At 42.8% G+C, this 22,046-nt stretch overlaps 1 protein-coding gene across 4 annotated transcripts in view; it reads right to left on the bottom strand.

Annotated features, from left to right (window-relative positions):
• Window positions 1-87: 87 nt before the first annotated feature.
• Window positions 88-22,046, bottom strand: part of glra1 (glycine receptor, alpha 1) — a 338,979-nt gene continuing 317,020 nt past the window's right edge. For 3 of the 4 annotated variants that reach the window (XM_034182305.1, XM_034182307.1, XM_034182306.1), the window contains one exon: window positions 88-718. In XM_034182305.1, the coding sequence (XP_034038196.1) occupies window positions 410-718 (309 nt within the window). In that variant the 3' untranslated portion in view covers window positions 88-409. The remainder of the gene's footprint in view (window positions 719-22,046) is intronic. The other variant, XM_034182308.1, reaches the window with a different exon arrangement.

Here is a 22,046-nt window from a genome sequence, read left to right as displayed (position 1 = left end):
CAAAAAATACAAGACCTTCATCTCCATTTATTCCTTTATCCACTCCCACATAGTTTGTTGGGGGTGCCTGCACAAAGTTCACTTTTCTTTAATATATATTGCCACATTCATATATCATGCATTTTACTGCATTGCTATTGCACTTTTCCAGATTATTTAGGAAGTGTAAGGAGGCAGGGCAGGAATGGGGTTTAGGAAAAAAAAAAAAATCAATAAATATTCAATGTGAAGTCTATGAGGGGCCAGGTGGGGTGAAGGAGGGGCATCTGCTACAAAAAGCAAAGTTTCCTCAACCAGGATGGAGAGAAAGCTGCAGGAAGAGGACAAGAAAGAGCAAAAAGTGGGCAATGATATCTCCAATCCCTCTGCATCCAACTCCGTGACCATTTTTGTCCTCCGCCTGCTCCGCCTACTGCTTGTGGATGTCCTCGCTGCGAATGATCTTGTAAATGATCCAGTAGAAAATGTTAAAAATGAGGAAGACGAGCGGGAAGGCCACACGGGACACCGTGTCGATGCGCTTGGCCCGGCTGATGAACAGCTTCTTCATCTCCTCGATGCTCTTCTCGGGCGGGGCCGAGGTCGGCGCGTTGTTGTTGTTGCCCTTAATGGCCATGCCGTCCTTGGCCTGCAGGCAGGCGGGGCCCATGCCGTAGCCGGGGAAGCTGAAGCGGCCCTCGCCCGTCTCATCCTCCTGCAACACAGGCCAAGACTCAGGCTGTTAGGAACCAGAGAAAGATGTTACTGTTGGAGCCGTGACTATGTGAATGTGAGACTGCTGGATGAGTGTATTCACACAGGAAGGCAAATATTTCACATAAATATGAGCATAATTCTGTCATTAATTAATTCAAGTAATTCTGCATTTTATTTCTCTATTTAAAAACAAAAACAAAACAAAATAACGGGTGTGCTTTGCACCCTGGGCCACCACAACACATTTCAGTAAAGAAAGCAAATGAGAAGAATTTCAACATTAAAAATAAATAAAAATGAATAAATAAAAAATTGTGGAAAAACCTAAAATGTTCATGGTGAATCCAGACAAATGTGTCTCCCTTGGGACTTTTCCAAAATCTATGGTGTCCAAAATGGCTGCCATTTCTCTTATTTATACATATGTTTGTTTGTGAAAAGGTTAAAAACATCATTGTATTGTATTATAGGTATGAGACACTCTTTAAAATGATTATCTAGAGGTGTGAAGTACAAGAAATGTCAGAAACTAAGTTGGTGAGCATATTAGAAAGTGGATTTCAGAGGACTGTCCACTGTCTAAAAGATTAAAATCTGAATATTATCAAAGGAGTTGAAATCTAATACCTCTAGATAATCAGGGTAAAGAGTTTCTAATGCCAGAAAACATTTATGAAAACCCTTGAATCAGGTTCTAACCTTTCCAGAAGGATATGTTAAAAAAAAAAAAAAAAAAAAAAAAAGAACAGCAGCGATTTTGGACGCCATCCTGGGGAATGTTTTTTTTTGGGGGGGGGGGGGGGGGTATTATGTGGTTGCAAATTTTTCTGCGTGTATCCTGAAAATTTCAGGTAGTTCCACAGATTTTTTATTATTTGTCTATTTTTGGGTGAATGCTCTTAGCCTACTAACATTTCACATCTTTTTAGCAAAGCCTACGTTCAACCCTAATACAGAATACACTGGTTCAACTAAAAATAAATAAAAATAAGCGAACAATTTGCATGGTTGTTTTAAGTAATTTCCACTCAGCCACTGCTGAGTAAATGCCATGAGACACTTATAATCAGAATAACTCAAGTTTATAAAGCAGTGATTTGGCACACTTGATTTATTTTCTCCTCTACAAGGTGAATTTGTCAATGCAACTAAATTAAAGGGTTTTAGCGTTATTAAGTAGTCAATTTATTACTCTAAAGTCTATATTTTACTTCCCATGCTAGTCAGAAATGTTCATACAAATTGTTACCTTATTTGTTTAGGATTAGTAACTTATTTCACTTAAATCAGAATCAATTACAAACAGCAATTCAAGTTGTATGATCAAGCTGCTTATTTTAAAACCATTATCAACCTATGTCCGACTTTTCTTTCAAAGTCTTGTAATAAGTTATCAACTTATTACACTCGGGACTCACTCGGGAGGAGCTCGGAGTCGAGCCGCTGCTCCTCCACATCGAAAGGAGTCAGTTGAGGTGGCTCGGGCATCTTTTCTGGATGCCCCCTGGACGCCTCGCTGGAGAGGTGTTCCGGGCACGTCCCATTGGGAGGAGGCCCCAGGGAAGACCCAGGACACGCTGGAAGGATTACATCTCTCGGCTGGCTTGGGAATGCCTTGGGGTTCCCCCGGAGGAGCTGGGGGAGGTGTATGTGGATCAGGAGGTCTGGGCGGCTTTGCTTGAGCTGCTGCCCCCGAGACCCGACTCCGGATAAAGCGGAAGAAAATGGATGGATGGATGGATTTACACATTCATTTCTGTGGACGCCTCCATCATGGCCGTCATATGTGCAGCACTCCTCCTTCCTTTTGTTTTTTTTTGTTTTGTTTTTTTTTTTGCTTGTGTTGGAATTTGGCTTTAGTGCATAAAAACATACGAGGTCTGTCCATAAAGTATTGTACCTTTTTATTTTTTTTAAAACTATATGGATTTGATTCATATGTTTTCATGTCAGACAAGCTTGAACCCTTGTGCGCATGCGTGAGTTTTTCCACGCCTGTCGGTGATGTCATTCGCCTGTGAGCACTCCTTGTGGAAGGAGTGGTCCCGCCCCGTCGTCGGATTTTCATTGTCTGGAAATGGCGGAATGATTTGGGGTTTTTTTCCCATCAGAATTTTTTCAGAAGCTGTTAGAGACTGGCACCTGGAAACTATTCGAAAAATGTATCTGGCTTTCGGTGAAAATTTTACGGGCTTCACAGAGAATAAGGTCTGGTAGTACAGCTTTAAGGACCCCTTTAAGGACGCTCCGCGTGCCGCGCTCCGAGCTGCGACGACATGGCACAAGCCACTGGACCATTTCTGAGCTGATGGCTCTGTGGATACGGGACCATCGTGTGCTCTTTCTCTGGTTATCACAAGAGCTGGACATCAGCCATTTTCCGGCAGATTTCACTTTTAACAAGAGATTTTGTCATGGAAAGCCGCGCGGAGGCTTCGCGCGTCACGACCGATTCGCTTTGGAAGCGAGACAAAGGAACACCTCCGTTTCGGCATGCCAGAGGACAAGTTTGGACATGTCTATCTCGGCTTTCAGTGCTTACCAGTCCAGTAAGTATCAGTGAAATTGTGGAGAGTTGGACATGTCTCAGAAATGGACCGGTGGCTTGTGCCGTGTCATCACAGCTCGGAGCGCGAGCGCCCTTAAAGGGGTCCTTAAAGCTGTACTACCAGACCTTATTCTCTGTGAAGCCCGTAAAATTTTCACCGAAAGCCAGATACATTTTTTGAATAGTTTACAGGTGCCAGTCTCTAACAGCTTCTGAAAGAATTCTGATGGAAAAAAAACCCAAATCACTCCGCCATTTCCAGACAATGATAATCCGACGATGGGGCGGGACCACTCCTTCCACAAGGCGTGCTCACAGGCGAATGACGTCACCGACAGGCGTGGAAAAACTCACGCATGCGCACGAGGGTTCAAGCTTGTCTGATGTGAAAACATATGAATCAAATCCATATAGTTTAAAAAAAAAAAAAGGTACGATACTTTATGGACAGACCTCGTAAATAAATGTTGCTGTAGATTGCGGAGAGACCATATGTGCTGTGTGCCAGAAACCTAGTTTAGAAAAAGTTATTTTTTGAAAAGCTAAAACATTTTGGAAAGCTTTTGAACATGGAGACAAAAACCTAGCTTAATGACGTCAACACGCTGTGAATATTAGTGTTTTACAGCTTTAAGAGACAATAAATTTGTTCCAACGTCACATTTTGTTTTTGTCTCTATAATGTTCCGCGCACACACGACTGAATGGTCAAAGTTACCCTCTCATGGCTGCTGTGGATTCCCTAAAGAAATGCATTTCTTTGCAGTGAACACTAGATGGCGTATTGTGTATATTACGGACGTTGCCCATGCATAAGTGGAAACAAGCTGTGAGGGTTAGTGTTAACGAATCAGACAACAAGGGGATGCCGTGATGATAATCAGCCATCTGTCTCCCGATATTTCATTGTGTGACATCAGCAAATTATAAATTCTAAACCCCATTTATTGTGCTGCTGTTCAGAAAGCTCAGTTTTCCACTGGAAAGCTGCGATCAATCACAAGTAGGCCAGCTAAGACTTTATCTTTTACAGATTTATTTTTTTACAAATGTTTACCTCACTGATCACCTGTTCAGTATCCAAAAGTATTGTACAAGACGCACAATGTGACTAAACTGACAATTAGCTCATTACCTTCTGCTTGCTAACATGGTCTTTGCATTGTAAATAAATAAATAATGCACTGAGTCGTAGCACCAAGTTTCCAAAATGAATTCAACTTATAGACCAGTGTGACTTACATATGACTTTTTTTACCTTCTTCAAGATGCATTTTCTGATATTTTTTTTATTAATTAAATTTTTATTTAATCAGGTTAGACAAGATCTCTTTTGCAAGGGAGACCTGGACAACTATAAAATTTCCAATCCATCTAACCTGCATGTCTTTAAATGTTGGAGGAGCCGGAGCACCCAGGGAGAACCCACACAAACACGGGGAGAACATGCAATTACCATATAGAAGGGACACAGATGGGATTTGATCCCATGACCTTCTTGCTGTGAGGGATAAGTGATAACCACTAAGCCACCGTGCTGCCCAAAGTGACTAATATGGTGGAAAATACATTTCTGAAATGAACAATTAATGTGTCTCACAAAGCGTCTTCAAAGCCAAAATTTTGCAAATGTCCAAGAAATGACATAATGTGCAAAACCATCTGTCACTGTAGCACATTTCAAAATAAAAACACTTTGAATTTAAAATTTGTGCCATTTCTGTTTTTGGACTTCAGACGTTGAGTTTTGATTCTGATCTCTGTTCAGATCACATGACGTCCAGCGTGTCTGACCTTTACAAAAGTCATCAATATGAGCCGAAGTTGATCTCAGCCGTCAGCCGTGCCGGCGGAGTTGAGAACATGGATACGACTGATTGACACGAGGTGCACTCAAGGTTACGGCATGTGAGTATCGTTTTCATTCCTCAACACACAAGGGCTTCCTTTTTCTTATTTTCATTTATATAGCACCAAATCACAACAAAGTTGCCTCAAGGCGCTTCACACAAGTAAGGTCTAACCTTATTAATCTTATCTGGTCCACAGCACGAACTACCACATGGAAACAGCAAAGTGCCCTCCAAACTTAATGACCACACACACACACACACACACACACACACACACACACACACACACACACACACACACACACACACACACACACACACACACACACACACACACACACACACACACACACACACACACACACACACACACACACACACACACACACACACACAAAATGAGCAATTAGCCTGCAGCACCATGAAATGGCTGGACACCATTGCTGGGTTCAGACACAGAGTGGAGTTGTTCAAAAAGCTTTACTGGTGTAACAAACAGGGCTCAATAAACAAAAAAAAGCAGTCCAGAATAAGCTACAGTAACAAGCTCATCAGGCAGAGGCGTGGTCCAAATAACAAACAGGTGGTCATGAAAACAACAGAGAGGCAAGAGGGATGAGGAAAAAAAACACACACACAACAAGGCTGGAAGTAAAGACATATGAAGCACAAGAATCTGAACAACATGAGGTTTAAATACAGGAAGGTGATGAGCAGAAAATGAGGAACAGGTGTGAGAGCAAGATCCAGGGTGTGGGAGTGGAAAGACAGAGGGACACGCCCACCACCAAGCACCAAGTGACAGACAAGAGAAATAGAGACAGAAAACCCCAAGGAGAAAAATACAGACAAGAAAATCACCACACAGAACACGATCACAACCAAATACTCGAATGCATAATAGAAAAACAACAACCCCAAACCCTGACACTTGGACGCCCTCCGTTTAAATTTCATGCTGCTCAGTTTTTTTTAAAGGAATTTATGTGTAACTACAACCCCAATTCCAGTAAAGTTGGGACGTTGTGTACAGTGGTGGGCACACTTCTGATAATCCGATAACATATAATTATCAAAGATAATGTTTTCATTATCAGATTATCTTTTTAGATAAATTTATAAACCATCATCAGACTAATTATCTTCAGATGAATTACTGTCTGATAACTCTTAGACCAATAACATACTAAACTAAGCTTAACAGTGAAAAACATTTTTAAAACTGTTAAAACGTACCTGTTAAAAATTTTGGAATAAACATGTTCTATCCTCTGCAATCAGAAACCGCTCTATTGTCTGTAAGCAAAGAAGAACCAAAAAAAAGTTATTTCCTTTAACACCATACTAATATTATCGCAATGTCACCAAGTCATCCAGAGGCATACATGTTTAACTTATGGTTCAAATTTTAACCACTCATTTTAGACAAGTTATTTAAAATTATTGTCATGTCTGAAGTTTATAAAGTGAAAAAATCAGATATATGTTTTTGTTTTAAAGTAATGTGCTAATTTTTAAGGTTTTGTGAGCACATGCTGTGCCAGGCAGCAATGCATTATGGGTAGCATAAGGTAATCTCAGACGTTCACGACAGGACAAATGCATTTCAGACACTCTGTTCAGGGTCCACAGATAACAGCATTAAACGCTAGTGCCTAAAACTCTCCTGAATATATTCTCTGGGTTTACAGATGTTAGTGTATTTGCGTTTGTTAAATTTCACGCATCTTAAATGTAGCAGACACGGATTATCTGGAATTTTGTTTGACATTTTTTCAAGGCCGCTACTGCCATCTACTGGCCAGGAGTGTTCATGGCAGTATTAAACATCTGGGTACATGGCTGCTCTCAAAGTGTTGCTACTGTCCATTGTCCAGGCGCTTTTTGTGTGCATATATGTTAACTTTGTATTCTAAAACTACAGTTAGAAGTAATTCCGACTCCTTATCGGTCCACACGAACGAGGTTGACGCCATGTTTTTAGTTTTTGTGGAAGTGACGACAAGAGAATAAGTCTCCTGACTGGATAGAATTTTAATCAGTACCGCCACCCAAAGGTTTGGCAGGCTAATTACAACACATTTATACGGTTCGATGTGGATGGCTTTTTTTTTTAAACAACGTAGTGTGGATGAAGTTTTTTCCCCAAACTGAAAGGGTAAGATATTCGGTTTTACAAATACCCGACAATGTGTCTACATGGCCTTATGTCTGTGAAAGGCACTATATAAATAAATTTACTTACTTACTTACTAATTTTGAGTGCACGTTTTACAACATCATAAAAGTTTTAAAACATGCAATTGCGATGACACTTCCAGGGCTCCGTAAAAATGCCTGTTTTTACAAATAAAAATGGAATATTTTACAAAAGCACATTTATCTTTAAACCAACACACGACACACGTCACATTAACGTGTTGGTTTACATAATGGATTACTGAACCAATCACTGTTTAGCACTTTTACCCAGAATGCTTTGCGGTCTGTGTTTGTTACAAAACCTCAGAATTAGTGCCTTATTCAACATTAAAAGACATATGTTATATTTTAACTTTGTACAAATGACAGAATTGACATTAATGGAGTTATTCTATGAGTATTTTCAAAAACCATAAGTTAGTATGACTTTATTTTTCAAGACCTCCGCCTGACCAGAGTGTTGAAATTGATAGGGAGCTGGCTTTATGATTGCTCTGGGTATGTCTTTGTGGTGGGAGTGTTGTTGTAAATAAGAGCTTCCAGCAGGGACAGAATGTTGAAAGTAAAAGTGATTATGATTAGTAAAAACTTGATTTCATGGGTGCTCTCAGAATTTGTCTGTGCTGCTTCCTGCAGGAGGCAGCATGGTCAAACATTCTTACTTATTCTTTAAGTCTTTTACCGCTTTTGAGGCTTTCAAAAGCAGTCATGTTAAAAAATCAATTTTAGCTCTTTAGTAACTGCAAATGTCCCATAGACAACACCGGAATTTATCGGTTATTGATTATCTGTAACTTCTGATACATTTTTGGGTGGTTTATCGGTTTATCAAAGATAACTTTTCAGTTATCTTACTATCTGTTATCGAAGTTAATTTTTTGGTTATCTGTGCCCACCACTGGTTGTGTATAATGTAAATAAAAACAGAATACAATGATTTGCAAATCCTCTTCAACCTATATTCAACTGAATACACCACAAAGACAAGATATTTCATGTTCAAACTGATAAACTTTATTGTTTTTGTGCAAATATTTGCTCATTTTGAAATTAATGCCTGCAACATGTTTCAAAAAAGCTGGGGCAGTGGTATGTTTACCACTGTGTTACATCACCTTTCCTTCTAACAACACTCAATAAGCATTTGGGAACTGAGGACACTAATTAGTGGTACTCTTTTACTACGAAGCCACGCTGTTGTAACACGTGCAGAATGTGGCTTGGCATTGTCTTGCTGAAATAAGCAGGGATGTCCCTGAAAAAGACATTGCTTGGATGGCAGCATGTGTTGCTCCAAAACCTGGATGTACCTTTCAGCAGTGGTGGGCACAGATAACCAAAAAATTAACTTCGATAACAGATAATCAGATATCCGAAAAATTATCTTTGATAAAGATAAACCGATAAACCACCCAAAAATGTATCAGAAGTTACAGATAACTTCCAGTGTTGTTTCTAGTATATTTGCAACTACTAATAAACTGAATCTGAGTTTAAACACCACAGTTGCTTCTGAAAACATCAAAGCAACAGTAGACCCAAACAATGAGCACACACTTCTATGTTTGAACATCATGCCTCCTGTTAGAAGCTCTTATTTACTACAGTACTTACAGTGCAGAGACACGCTGAGCGCAGTCATCAAGCCCAACTCTCTACCAATCACAATGCTCCGGTCAGGCGGAGGTCTTGGAAAATAAAGTCATACTGACTTATGGTTTGGTGTATAAATAAAATGAATACTGATAGAATAACTCCATTAATGTCAATTCTGTCATTTGTACAAAGTTAAAATATAACATGTTGAATAATGCACTAATTCTGAGGTTTTCTAACAAACACAGACAGATTGCAAAGGATTCTGGGTAAAATGTGCCTCTGCTAAACACTGATTGGTTCAGTCATTCATTATGTAAACCAACATGTTAATGTGACGTGTGTCGTGTGTTGGTGTTTACAGATAAATGTGCTTTTGTAAAATATTCCATTTTTTATTTGTAAAAACAGGCATTTTTACGGAGCCCTGGAAGTGTCATCACAACATGTTTTGCATGAGGAGAGAATGTGAAAATGTTCAGATGATTTTTTATTCATGTGAGATTTTTTTGGACCGAGTTTTCAGGTTAATCGTGTCCTACATCGTATAGTGTACATTGAGTAACAAGCTGCGTTTAACATCTCACGACCACCTCTTGATTACTGATCGTATGGTCAAATGAAAATCAAATCTGTTTGATATTATTCTGGTCTGCCGTCGTGAGGGTTTCCTGCTGCTGAGGGGCAACAAGCGTCCAACTGCTCGCACTGTGCATGTGCAAACACCGCAGAGCTGTCTTGTAATGTTTTTTTTTTTTTTGTCATTTTGTTTTTAAACTTTGATGTCTCCCATTGAGAGTTTTTGTAAATTAAGTTTGAAAAAACAACTTGTGATTAAAAATATACAGTGTCTGCTCATCTTCAGAACGAATACTGCCATGAACTGCCATGAACACTAATGGCCAGTAGATGGCAGTAGAGGCCTTGAAATCTTTCCAAAACAAAATTCCAGATAATCCATGCTGCGACATTTAAGATGCGAGGAATTTAACAAACGCAAATACAATAACGTCTATAAACCCAGAGAATATATTCACGAGAGTTTTAGGCACTAGAGTTTAATGCTGTTGTCCGTGGAGCCTGAACAGAGTGTCTGAAATGCATTGGTCCTGTCGTGAACGTACTAATCCTACCCATAATGCACTGCTCGGCACAGCATGTCCACACTAAAACCTTAAAAATTAGCGCATTACTTTAAAACTAAAACATATATATGTTATTTTCACTTTATAAAACTTCAGACACAACAATAATTTTAAATAACTTGTCCAAAAGTAGTTTGGTTAAAATTTGAGCCATAAGTTAAAAATGTATGCCTCTGGATGACTTGGGTGATATGGCCAGCATATCAGTATGGTATTTAAGGAAATGATTTTTCTTTTTTTTTCTTTCCTTCCTTAAAAACCAGTTTTTCTTTTGTCTGCGGAGGATAGTGTTCTTCATAGAAGCATCTGTTTGCGGAGGGATCATGCGTTCTTTTCCCAATTGAAGCAGTTTTATCTGCCGGTGCTGATGTGATTCATCCAGCAGATTAGCGGGAAGCACAAAACAAACATGATCTGTCTCCGTCTCCTTGGTAAGTACGACCCTCAGATTCCTCAGCCCGTGGATGGAATTCCACAGCACATCTCAAACCGGCCCCGTCCTCGTCTCAAACCAACCTCAAGTTCTCATCTCAAACCACCCCCGTCCTTATCTCAAACCAACCTCAAGTCCTCCTTTTAAACCATCTCTCATCCTCATCTCAAACCGGTCTCAAGTTCTCGTCTCGAACAATCCCTGTCCTCGTCTTAAACGAGCCCCCATCCTCATCTCAAACCGGTAGTGATGGCAATTTCGAGGCCTCATGAACCAATGAGCCACTTCAACACAACTGGCTGAAAATCGACACACTGCTTCGAGGCGTTTGATACAGTTTGAAGGGTGACATCTGCTGGATTGTTTTGAGAATTACCCTGAGCGAGTGCTGTGACAAATGTTTGCAGTAATTCATGACTGATGTGGTTTGTCCTTGAAAAATACTAATAAAAAATGTCATCTTCATTATTGTGTCTTTCTTAATGTAATAAATAGTCCCTACAGATGCACACATACTGGTTATGAAAGCCTTTATTGTAGACTATATGTAGATTCATCAGTCCTCAAACAATATTTGGATGGAATGTGACGGGAAAAGTGAGAAAGGCATGTGCTTTTGCAACTTGTGCTTATGATACTGTAATTTGTAAATTAGAATAGAGGGGATAGGAGACGGTGATTGTGCAACTATCAACAATTTTTATTCAAAAAAAGAATCATTTCAACAGTGCTGGGCTTTAATCGGCTCCTCTTCTGCCTCACCACCTCTCCAGCTTTGGAGAAGACCCGCTCGCCAAAATCACAGCTCTTCAGTCACTCAGCTCAGTCTCTGATCTACCTATGAATATATAGTCTAACCTATAACCTGTGTTGATGTACTGTGTGGATAAATGTTGTATATGAATGGATGCCTGTTGTGTGTGGTGTGTGTCTGTCTATGTTAGGTCCTATGTGTATGTAGCTAACTATACTAAATGAACTCTAAACTAGACCTAAATATGAACTAATGCTGTCCCTGTCACGTAGTAATTGGCAATAACACTGTCGCTAGCAGTCTCCTCCTCTCACAAACCCACAGTTTGTGCCGCGATTCAGATCTCATTTAAATACTTGGCGGGTCGTATTGACACGCCCAGATTATTCGACTTTCCCGCGAAGCTCGACACGTGGTGTGACGTAATGAGGCCTCGCTCGCAGTGGTCAGCCACTTTCCTTTTTGCTAAAGCTTATAGTTAGGGCTGGATCAGGTGACCCTGAACCATCCCTTAGTTATGCTGCTATAGACGTAGACTGCTGGGGGGTTCCCATGATGCACTGTTTCTTTCTCTTTTTGCTCTGTATACACCACTCTGCATTTAATCATTAGTGATCGATCTCTGCTCCCCTCCACAGCATGTCTTTTTCCTGGTTCTCTCCCTCAGCCCCAACCAGTCCCAGCAGAAGACTGCCCCTCCCTGAGCCTGGTTCTGCTGGAGGTTTCTTCCTGTTAAAAGGGAGTTTTTCCTTCCCACTGTAACCAAGTGCTTGCTCACAGGGGGTCGTTTTGACCGTTGGGGTTTTACATAATTATTGTATGGCCTTGCCTTACAATATAAAGCGCCTTGGGGCAACTGTTTGTTGTGATTTGGCGCTATATAAAAAAAAAATTGATTGATTGATTGATGGGGGCGTGCTCGAAACGCTGCTCACCGACACTTCTGGTTCACTAAGCTCGATGCTGTGTCGAGCAGCCTGACTCGAGCTTAACATCACTACAAACCAGCCTCAAATCCTTGTCTCAAACCAGACTCAGGTCCTCATCTTAAACCAGCCCCCATTCTCATCTCAAACCGGTCTGAAGTCCTTGTCTCAAACCAGCCCCATCCTCATCTCAAAGCAGCCTCAAATCCTCATCTCAAACCAGACTCTAGTCCTCGTCTTAAACCAGCCCCTGTCCTCATCTCAAACCACCCCACATCCTTGTCCCAAACCGGCCTCAAATCCTCATCATAAACCGGCCCCCATCCTCATCTTGAACTGACTCGTGTCCTCATCTCAAACTGGCCCCCCACACTAGTCTCAAACCATCCCACATCCTCCTCTCAAATTGGCCTAAGATCCTTGTCTCAAACCGGCCCCCACACTTTTTTCAATCCGGTCCTTGTCCTCATCTCAAATTGGCTCCCGTCTTCATCTCAAATTGGCCCACATTCTCGTCTCAAACCGGCCATAAGTCCTCGTCTCAAACTGGCCCCCATCCTGGTCTTAAACCGGCCCCACCTCATGTCAAACCAGGCCCCACACTCATCTTAATCTGGCCCCCATCCTCATCTCAAACTGGCACATGTCCTCATCTCAAACCAGCCCCAGTCCTCATCTCAAACGGGTCTCATGTCCTTGTCTTAAACCATCCCTCATCCTCATCTCAAACCATCCCGTCCTTATCTCAAACCAACCTCAAGTCCTCGTCTCAAACCATCTCTTGTCCTCATCTCAAACTGGCCATCGTCCTTGTCTCAAACCAACCTCAAGTCCTCGTCTCAAACCATCCCTCGTCCTCATCTCAAACCAGCCTCAGGTCCTCATCTCAAACCATCCCCCGTCCTTATCTCAAACCAACCTCAAGTCCTCGTCTCAAACCATCCCTCATCCTTGTCTCAAATCAACCTCAAGTCCTCATCTCAAACCAGCCCCAGTCCTCATCTCAAGCTGACCCCGTCATTGTCTCAAACCAGCCCTTGTCCTCATCTCAAATCAGCCTCAAGTCCTCATCTCAAACCATCCCCCGTCCTTATCTCAAACCAACCTCAAGTCCTCATCTCAAACCATCCTTCGTCCTCGTGTCAAACCGGCCTCAAGTCCTCATCGCAAACCATCCCCGTCCTTATTTCAAACCAACCTCAAGTCCTCATCTCAAACCATCCCTTGTCCTCGTCTCAAACCGGCCTCATGTCCTTGACTCAAACAATCCCTTGTCCTCATCTCAAACCAGCCTCAAGTCCTCATCTCAAACCAACACCCCTCCTTTTCACAAACCAACCTAAAGTCCTTGTCTCAAACCATTCCTTGTCCTCGTCTCAAAACGGCCCCCGTCCTTATCTCAAACCAACCTCAAGTCCTTGTCTCAAACCATCCCCGCCCTTATCTCAAACCAACCTCAAGTCCTCATCTCAAATCATCCCTCTTCCTCGTCTCAAACTAACCTCAAGTCCTCATCTCAAACCATCCCTTGTCCTTGTCTCAAACCAGCCTCATGTCCTTGTCTCAAACCATCCCTTGTCCTCATCTCAAACCAGCCTTAAGTCGTCATCTCAAACCACCCCCCATCCTCATCTCAAACCGGCCTCAAGTCCTCATCTCAAACCATCCCCCCATCCTTGTCTCAAACCAACCTCAAGTCCTCATCTCAGACCATCCCTTGTCCTCAACTCAAACCAGCCCCACCTCATCTCAAACCAGGCACAGTCATCATCTCAAACCAGCCCCCACACTTGTCTTAATCTGGCCCCCATCCTCATCTCAAATTGGCCCATGTCCTCATCTCAAACCAGCCCCAGTCCTCATCTCAAACCAACCCTATCATTGTCTCAAACCGACCCGTTCTCATTTCAAACAGGCCTCATGTCCTTGTCTCAAACCATCCCTCATCCTCATCTCAAACCATCCCCCGTCCTTATCTCAAACCAACCTCAAGTCCTCGTGTCAGACCATCTCTTGTCCTCGTCTCAAACTGGCCCCCGTCCTTGTCACAAACCAACCTCAAGTTCTCATCTCAAACCATCCCTGTCCTCATCTCAAACCGGCCTCATGTCCTTGTCTCAAACCATCCCTCGCCCTCATCTCAAACCAGCCTCAAGTCCTCATCTCAAACCAACACCCCTCCTTGTCTCAAACCAACCTCAAGTCCTCGTCTCAGACCATCCCTTGTCCTCATCTCAAACCGGAACCTGTCCTCATCTCAAACCGGCCTCAAGTCCTCGTCTCAAACCATCCGTCGTCTTCACCTCAAACCGGCCCCCGTCCTCGTCTCAAACCAACCTCAAGTCCCCGTCTCAAATCATCCCTCGTCCTCATCTCAAACCGGCCTCAAGTCCCCATTTCAAACCATCCCCTGTCCTTATCTCAAACCAACATCAAGTCCTCGTCTCAAACCATCCCTCGTCCTCGTCTCAAACCGGCCCCCATCCTCATCTCAAACCATCCCCTGTCCTCGTCCTGTTGTTGTTTTTAAAAATATTTGTTTTCAAAACCAAAATGAAATACAAAGGATAATGATAAGTTCTCCAATTTTTGATTCACATAAACAACAACAACAATAACAAAACAAAACAAAACAAAACCAGGAAGTAGACACTTTTATTCCATTTTTCATTTGATGCAAGTCACCTGGAGGTGACTACATGCTTCAAGTTCAATTTTTTTGTGGTACATAAAAACAATAACAACAAAAACAAAACAAGATATGTGTGCTTGTTATCCATTTTTGCCCCACCCTTGTTGTTTTTTTTTTTTTATTTGATTGAAAAAAAAAAAAACAGAAAGAAGGAAAATTAATCATTATGTGTTTGGTCCCCCCCATTTTGGATTTGGGAACAAATTTTAAACAAATGAGCGTTGTTTTTTTTGTTTTTTTTTTGGTTTCATATTGAAAAACAAATAAATGATACACTGAAGTGGTACAAACACAGACTGACAGAACCTGCAGTTATAGAAAAGCATCAACAAAGGCAAATTTACTCAATGATCAGAAGGCAGCAAACAGTCACACACCAAGTTTCTGTGTAGGCTCTCAGTTGTCCTAGTGGTTTCCATAGTAGAGAAGCTTGAATCTTCGACTGGAGTGGGTTGCTTGACACGAGGACGTTTCGCTTCTAATCACAGAAGCTTCCTCAGCTAAAATTCTTGCTCTGGTAGTCTGACTTCGGTCTTGACTCTTGCAGAGAAGAATAACAGAAGCCAACAAAAGCTGGAGTTTTAAACCTAACCAGACCCCTCCTACAGAGAGGCAGACTGCTATTGGCTAGTGACTAACAATTGCTCTAATAGGTGCTAATTAGAGCACCTAATCTCTTTCTGTCTCTGTCTCTCTCTCCCTGGTGCATGCTGGGAGTTTAGGTGCAAGTGAAGGTCGCAGGTGAGAGTGTGACGCAGTTCAGGTGAGGTGGCGTTTTTCTTCCTTTTCAGTTTTTTGTTAATTTTCGGTTTGTTTGTTGGTTGTTTTTTATTGTTTTGACTGGTTTGCGTGTGGTTTTGTGTGTTTTTTGCGTCACGTTTTGGTGCAATGATACACTGCGCCTGGGCCACCGCCGGCCCTCTCACTCCGTCATGGGGTGAGGGTGGTCCCTGACCCAGCTGTGTCTGTGGAGGATGTCCTCCTGGCTATGGGCGAGCAGGTCGGACATGAGAACTTAATGTTTGCATCCAGGATGAACAGAGCCGTGGTGGTTTTTCTGTCGGAGGAGCGTTTCTCTGCTCGGCTTCTTCAAAGTGTGGTTTATCTGAATGATTCTTACCTGCAGGCTTCTCCTCTCTACGCTCCGTCCACTAAAATCATTATTTCCGGGGTTCCTCCATTTGTTTCAAACGAGCCTCTCAGTCAGGAGCTGCAGAGGTTCGGGAAGTTTGCCAGCGGTTTTAAGATGATCGGACTAGGCTTTAAGAGCAAGAAACTTCACCATGTTCAGTCCTTCCGTCATCAGGTGTTCATGTTCCTGAACTGTCCAACCCAGACTCTGGACGTGTCCTTCAGAATCAAACATGAAGACTCTTTTTACATGGTTTATGCCAGTTCAGGAAGCATGAAGTGGTTTGAAAGTGGGGACGTCGGTCACAAACGTCTTGCACGTCCGCACAAAAGCGATGTGTTTGGGTCATCGGTGTCGGCAGCCCTGAGTCCTGTTCTGGGGCCTTCGGCCTCGGGGCTCGGTGACCATGTGTCGGTGTCTGGTCAGGGGGAGGGGCCCAGTGTGCAGGGGGAGGCAGTTTCTCCACAGCAGGGTGTCTCTGAGCCTGAAGCTGTCAGTGTAAATGCTGATCAGCTGACAAATGAGCATTCTGGGTTGACTAATGCTGCAGTGACTGATGGTTGTGAGGTCGGTCTGGTTGATGTTTGTCTCTCCTTCTGTGGTCGACGCTGACGTTTCTGCTGCAGGTGAGTCCTCAGTCAGCGTTGGACAGGGTGAACAGGCTGACGGGGAGACACCGGGTCCAGTGGACCCCAAACCCCCACGGAGTCAAAGCATTAATAATGACAACATGGATTATGATCAACAGCTTCCTGGATGATTCATTTAGTAAATCAGTGAAAGTTGTGCATTATTTTCCTGACACTGAGAAATTTGTGAAATCTGTTAAAGTGTTGAGAAGGCTCGTTGGCTTGGACCTGCTGGATGAGAAGAAACGGTACAGACTCAGGAAACACATCACTGCTTTGGGGAAGGAATCTCTGTCAAAAGCGGGAGCGAGGTCGCAGGGGTCGTAAATCCACCAGATAGAGTATGAGTGTGTCTCACCGGGTGTTTTATCTTCTCTATCTGTCTTTCTCTCTGTTCTCTCTCCACTCAGTCCACATGCAGCATCTGAAGGTGGGCTCTTTGAACTTTGGTCTCTGAGCTCTTTGAGCAAAAGGGGTTGCATGTGTTATTCTTGCAGTAGACTCACTCTGATGCAGTTAATGAAGTGGACTGGGCTTGTTGGTGGAGGGGACAGTTTTATCAAAGCCATGTCTCCAACATCAGTGCTGGAGTGGTGGTTTTGTTTTCTCATTGACTTGACGTCACTGTTTTATCCACCACTGAGATTGTGCAGGGTCGGGTTCTGTTGGTCAGGGCTCAGGTCGAGGGGTTGAACATGGTGTTCACAAATATTTATGCACACAATGAGGGCTTGGAGCGGGTGGGGTTATTCAAATGGGTGAGGGACATTTTAGTTCAGCAGCTGGGGCTCCCGATCAGCACGACCTGCTGCAAAGGAAGAGGGCGGAGCTGGGTGCCCTGTTACATGAGAGGGTGAAAGGGGTGATGGTGAGGGCTCACTTTGCGAACATTAGGGACATGGATGCACCCAGTTCCTTCATCTTCAATCTGGAGAAGAGGACCTCTAATCAGAAGGTGATGACCTGTCTTCGCCTTCCTGACGGACGGGTGATGAGTGATTCGATGGAGATGTGGAGACATGCTAGGGACTCGGCTCTCTACGGTGCTGTATACTGTGACGGGGTCTGTGCGGCTGACCTTCTGAGAGATCTCCCCCAGATCTCCCCCAGCTTGGACTCCCCATCATGCTGGATGAACTGACAATGGCGGTGCGGCAGATGGCATCTGGGAAAGCTCCGTAGATCGACCGACTTCCAGTGGATTTTTATAAACACTTCTGGGGCTTTCTCTGTGCTGATCTTCTGGAGATGTTGTGGGAACTGTGGGAACTGGAGACCGGTTGCACTTCTCTGTGCGGATTATAAACTTCTTTTTTTCTCAGGTACTGGCAAACAGGTTTAAAGATGTCCTGGATTTTATTGTCCACAAGGACCAGTCCTATTGTGTGCCTGATAGGACTATTATGGACAACCTTTTTTGTTGAGGGATTTGTTTGATTTGTGCAATACTAGGGATTTGGTTTGCAGGTTTATGTCACTTGATCAGGAGAAGGCATTTGACCGGGTTCATCACTGGTTTTTGTTTTCCACTTTGAGGGCGTTTGGCTTTGGTGAGGGGTTTATTTCATTTGTTGGGGTTTTGTATAATGGGGCTGCATGTTTGGTTAAGGTTGGGGGAGGGTCTTATACCCCTGTCTTATACCCCGTAAGGTGGGGTATAAGACAGGGCTGCCCCATCTCAGGTCAGCTGTACTCTTTAGCCATTGAGCCACTCTTGTGTCGCCTTAGAGACAGGCTGTCTGGCCTTGTTTTCTGGGTTTTCAACTATCTTCTCCCTGGTGCTCTCTGCTTATGCAGATGACATCACGGTTTTTGTCACGAATCAGGCAGACGTTGATGGGTTATTAGATAGTTTATGGCTCTATGAGACGGGAACCTCTGCAAGACAGAACTGGGAGAAGAGTAAGGCTGTCCTGATGGGGAAGTGGCAGGAAGGGACTGCTCCCTGTCTGCCACATGGTCTGCGGTGGGGAGTGGAGGGTTTGAAAGTTCTGTGTGTGTTTCTCGGGATGGATGGGTATCGTCGGAGGAATTGGGAGGGCTTGGTGGAGAAGGTGTGTGCCAGACTGTCCAAATGGCAATGGTTGCTGCCACAGATGTCCTATAGGGGGCGGGTTCTGGTCGCTAAAAACTTGGTCGCTTTGGAGCTGTGGCACAGACTGTCTGTCCTCCCTCCACCAGAGGGCCTTATTGAGCAGTTGCAGCGGTTACTGGTGGACTTTTTCTGGTCAGGCCATCACTGGATCAGAGCTCCCGTGTTGTACATGCCGCTATGAAGGAGGACAGGGGCTGGTGGACATTTCTGGTCAGGTGTCAACCTTCAGGTTGCAGGCTGCTCAGAGACTGTTGTACACCTCGGGATTGAGCTGGCAGGATACAGCACATGTCCTGCTGAGGAGCAAGGCTGATCTTGGGTATGACAAACATCTGTTCCTCCTACATCAGCGGGATGTCATCGGGACACGCACCTTGGCTTTTTACCAGTCAGTTCTCCAGGCATGGCAGGTCCTCTCTGTGCGCATGGACAACATAGGCACACCTGGGATGTGGCTGTTTGAGGAGTTTCTTTTCTTCAGTGACTTTGTTAGCTCTCCTGGGTTGTCATCTGCCACTCTGCAGTCCCGCCTGAGGGAGGCGGGGTGTATCAAATTGGGCCATCTACTGTGCATGTCTGTTGGGAGGATGGCAGAGTCGGCGGGAGTTCGGTCCTCAAGGATGCTGCTCAGGGTGGTGGAGGAGGCTTGTACTTCCCAGCCAGGGCCCCACAGAGCATTTCATGAGAACCGTACTCTGTCTGACCAGTGGGATGATGAATGTGAGTACGTGTTCCCCTCTCTCGCCTGTTGTGAGGGCATGGCAGGAGGAGCAGGTGGCTCTCCTGTCTTTCAGGACACCTGTTTTGGGAGAGTTTGAGAGTGTCAGCAAGAAAGCTCTCTATTTTACCTGTGTCAAAGTTTCACACTTACGCTCTTTGGCAGGGTTGGCGGTGTCGAAGTGGTCAGAGTTTTTTGGTGCCGCCTTGTCTCCTGTGGCATGCTGGCGAAGCCTGTACAAACCCCTGGTTGACAAACGCACAGGGGACCTCCAGTGGAGGATTGTACACGGGCTTCTAGCTACAAACGGGTATCTGGTGCACCTGGATCCAGGGGTTGATGGGGTTTGTCCTTTTTGTCCACTTAGGGAAAAAGGGCTTGGGTTGTTGTTCACTAAGGACTTGTTTATTTTTTGTCCGAAATATCGCACACAATCCAGGAGGTTGCATGTTTTAATTAACCTGCTTTGTGGACTCGCCAAGTTGGCCATTTTGAAGACTCGGAAAAACTGTGTTTTAGCTCAGGGGTCAGTGGACCCTGAGTTGATGCTGAAGGGACTCTTGGCAGCCCGGATCAGAGTGGACTTCCAGTTTTCTGCTCTTACTGATAACATGGACACCTTCAGAGACAAATGGTGCATAAATGACATTCTCTCGTCTGTACAAAATGGGAGCTCGGTACTCCATTTCTGACGCCTGTCTAAAAAAAAAAAAAAAAATGCATGATGGAAGTGATGTAACTCAATTGTTGTGAATAAAACTGTTTTTTAAAATTCAAAATTCTCTCTCTCTGTCTCTCTTTATCTTTCTCATATCAAGCTGCTGACCTGGAATGATTATTCACATGATCTGCTGCTCTCTTTCTCCTTTTTTCCCCAGTTGTTATTTAATCTGAACATTTGCAGCAGTTACATTTTTCACTTCATACTTTAAGCTTAAAAACTGTGACAGTAGTGCACGTGCAAATAAACAGATTTAAAGCTCAGCTCGATTAATTATAGGCATATAAATAAAACTATGGAACAAAATCCTCAGTGAAAATCAGCGCCATAATTTAATTAACTTCACTTCATTTTGAGTCATTTTCTTTTAACATACTTAAAATGTCCATTTAATAAATCTGCATGTTGTTGTTTTTCCAGGTCTGTATTAACCTTTACTCATACACTTTGTTGTATAGACAAGAACGAAAACTGCAAATTCTGCAAACAAGAATTTTTGGTGAATTTCACTGTTGTAACTACAAAATAAATAAATAAATAAATAAAAATAAAAATAAAAAAATAAAAAATAAAAAAAATCTACATTTTTCAAATTCTGCAAGGAAGAATTTTGGGTGAATTTCACTCACTTCATTACAAAAAGTCAGAATTTTCCCCAAAGCAAAATTTCAAAATTCTGTGCAGAAGAACTGTGAACAGTCCTGAGATGAATCAAACAAAACCAACGAAATTAAAATTCATCAAGGTTTGAAGGAGAAAAAGCATTCTGAGTGAATTTCATAGTTGTAATCATATTTTGGCTCAAATTTAAAATTTCAAAATTCTGTGAAGAACCGTTAGTGCGAAGAGCTAAAAATGGATAACGATGATGCTGAAACTTTCAGTGGTTAAAGAAGCTTCCTCAGAAGAAGAATGATGGTGCCATCTTCTGTTAATCAATCAATCAATCAATCAATCAATCAATCAATCAATCAATCAATCAATCAATCAATCAATCAATCAATCAATCAATCAATCAATCAATCACACTGTTCTAGTAATGAGGCTTTGCCAATATTAAATGTTGGGATGGCACCAGGGGTCACACTGGCCGCACCCCCAGGCCACAGCTCCAAATGTGCATTTTTGTTCCCACAAAGCCAAACGCGCAAACAGCAGCGAGCTGCAGCAAAGTGTTGCGGTCATGAGCAGTTATTTCTCTCCTCGTGTCGCTATAGGAGGAAATAAAAGAATGAACGTCATCAAGGTGACGCAACAAACAAACAATGGTTAACATCATGTTTTTATGTTATTGTGGCTACGTTCACATTACGGCCTGAAGTAGTTCAAATCAACTGTTTATGCAACACAAACAACTACGGGGCTCCTATCAACAATTGTGCTAATTGTCTTTTAATCTGTCAATTCTTATATTAATAAAACAGTAAACACTTCAACATAACATTTCAGATCCTCAAAACACAGCTGTGCGTTCATTATTCAAGCTCTTCAAATATTCAGTCATGTGTGTGTGTCTGTGTGTGATTTGAACAACCAATCGAGATCCTCAAACGTATCCACTGTACATCCAATTTAAACCTGTCAATCCAGTTTAAACCTGTAAATCAATTTTAAAAGAAATTAGGTTTCAAAGCTGTTTAAAATGTATGATGTTGAAGTGTTTGAGCCCTTTTAAAATCAGGTTAGTTCTATTGAACCATGTGGAAAAACCAACCTCAACAAACAGTTTTCCATTTATCAGTCTGCACAGGAGGCCAGAAATAGCATCAAATTCAAATGCAAACATCAGGACAAAAGGATCTGATCTGAGAGAAATATATGAATTCAAAGTAAACACAGTAAATACAGTTAGACCGACAAACAAACAAACAAACAAACAACAGCCTGTCTGTGTTAAACACGCGGG

The sequence above is a fragment of the Thalassophryne amazonica genome, chromosome 11 (genome assembly GCF_902500255.1).
Source record: "Thalassophryne amazonica chromosome 11, fThaAma1.1, whole genome shotgun sequence".
Taxonomy (NCBI): domain Eukaryota; kingdom Metazoa; phylum Chordata; class Actinopteri; order Batrachoidiformes; family Batrachoididae; genus Thalassophryne; species Thalassophryne amazonica.
This window is presented reverse-complemented; position numbering and strand designations above follow the sequence as displayed.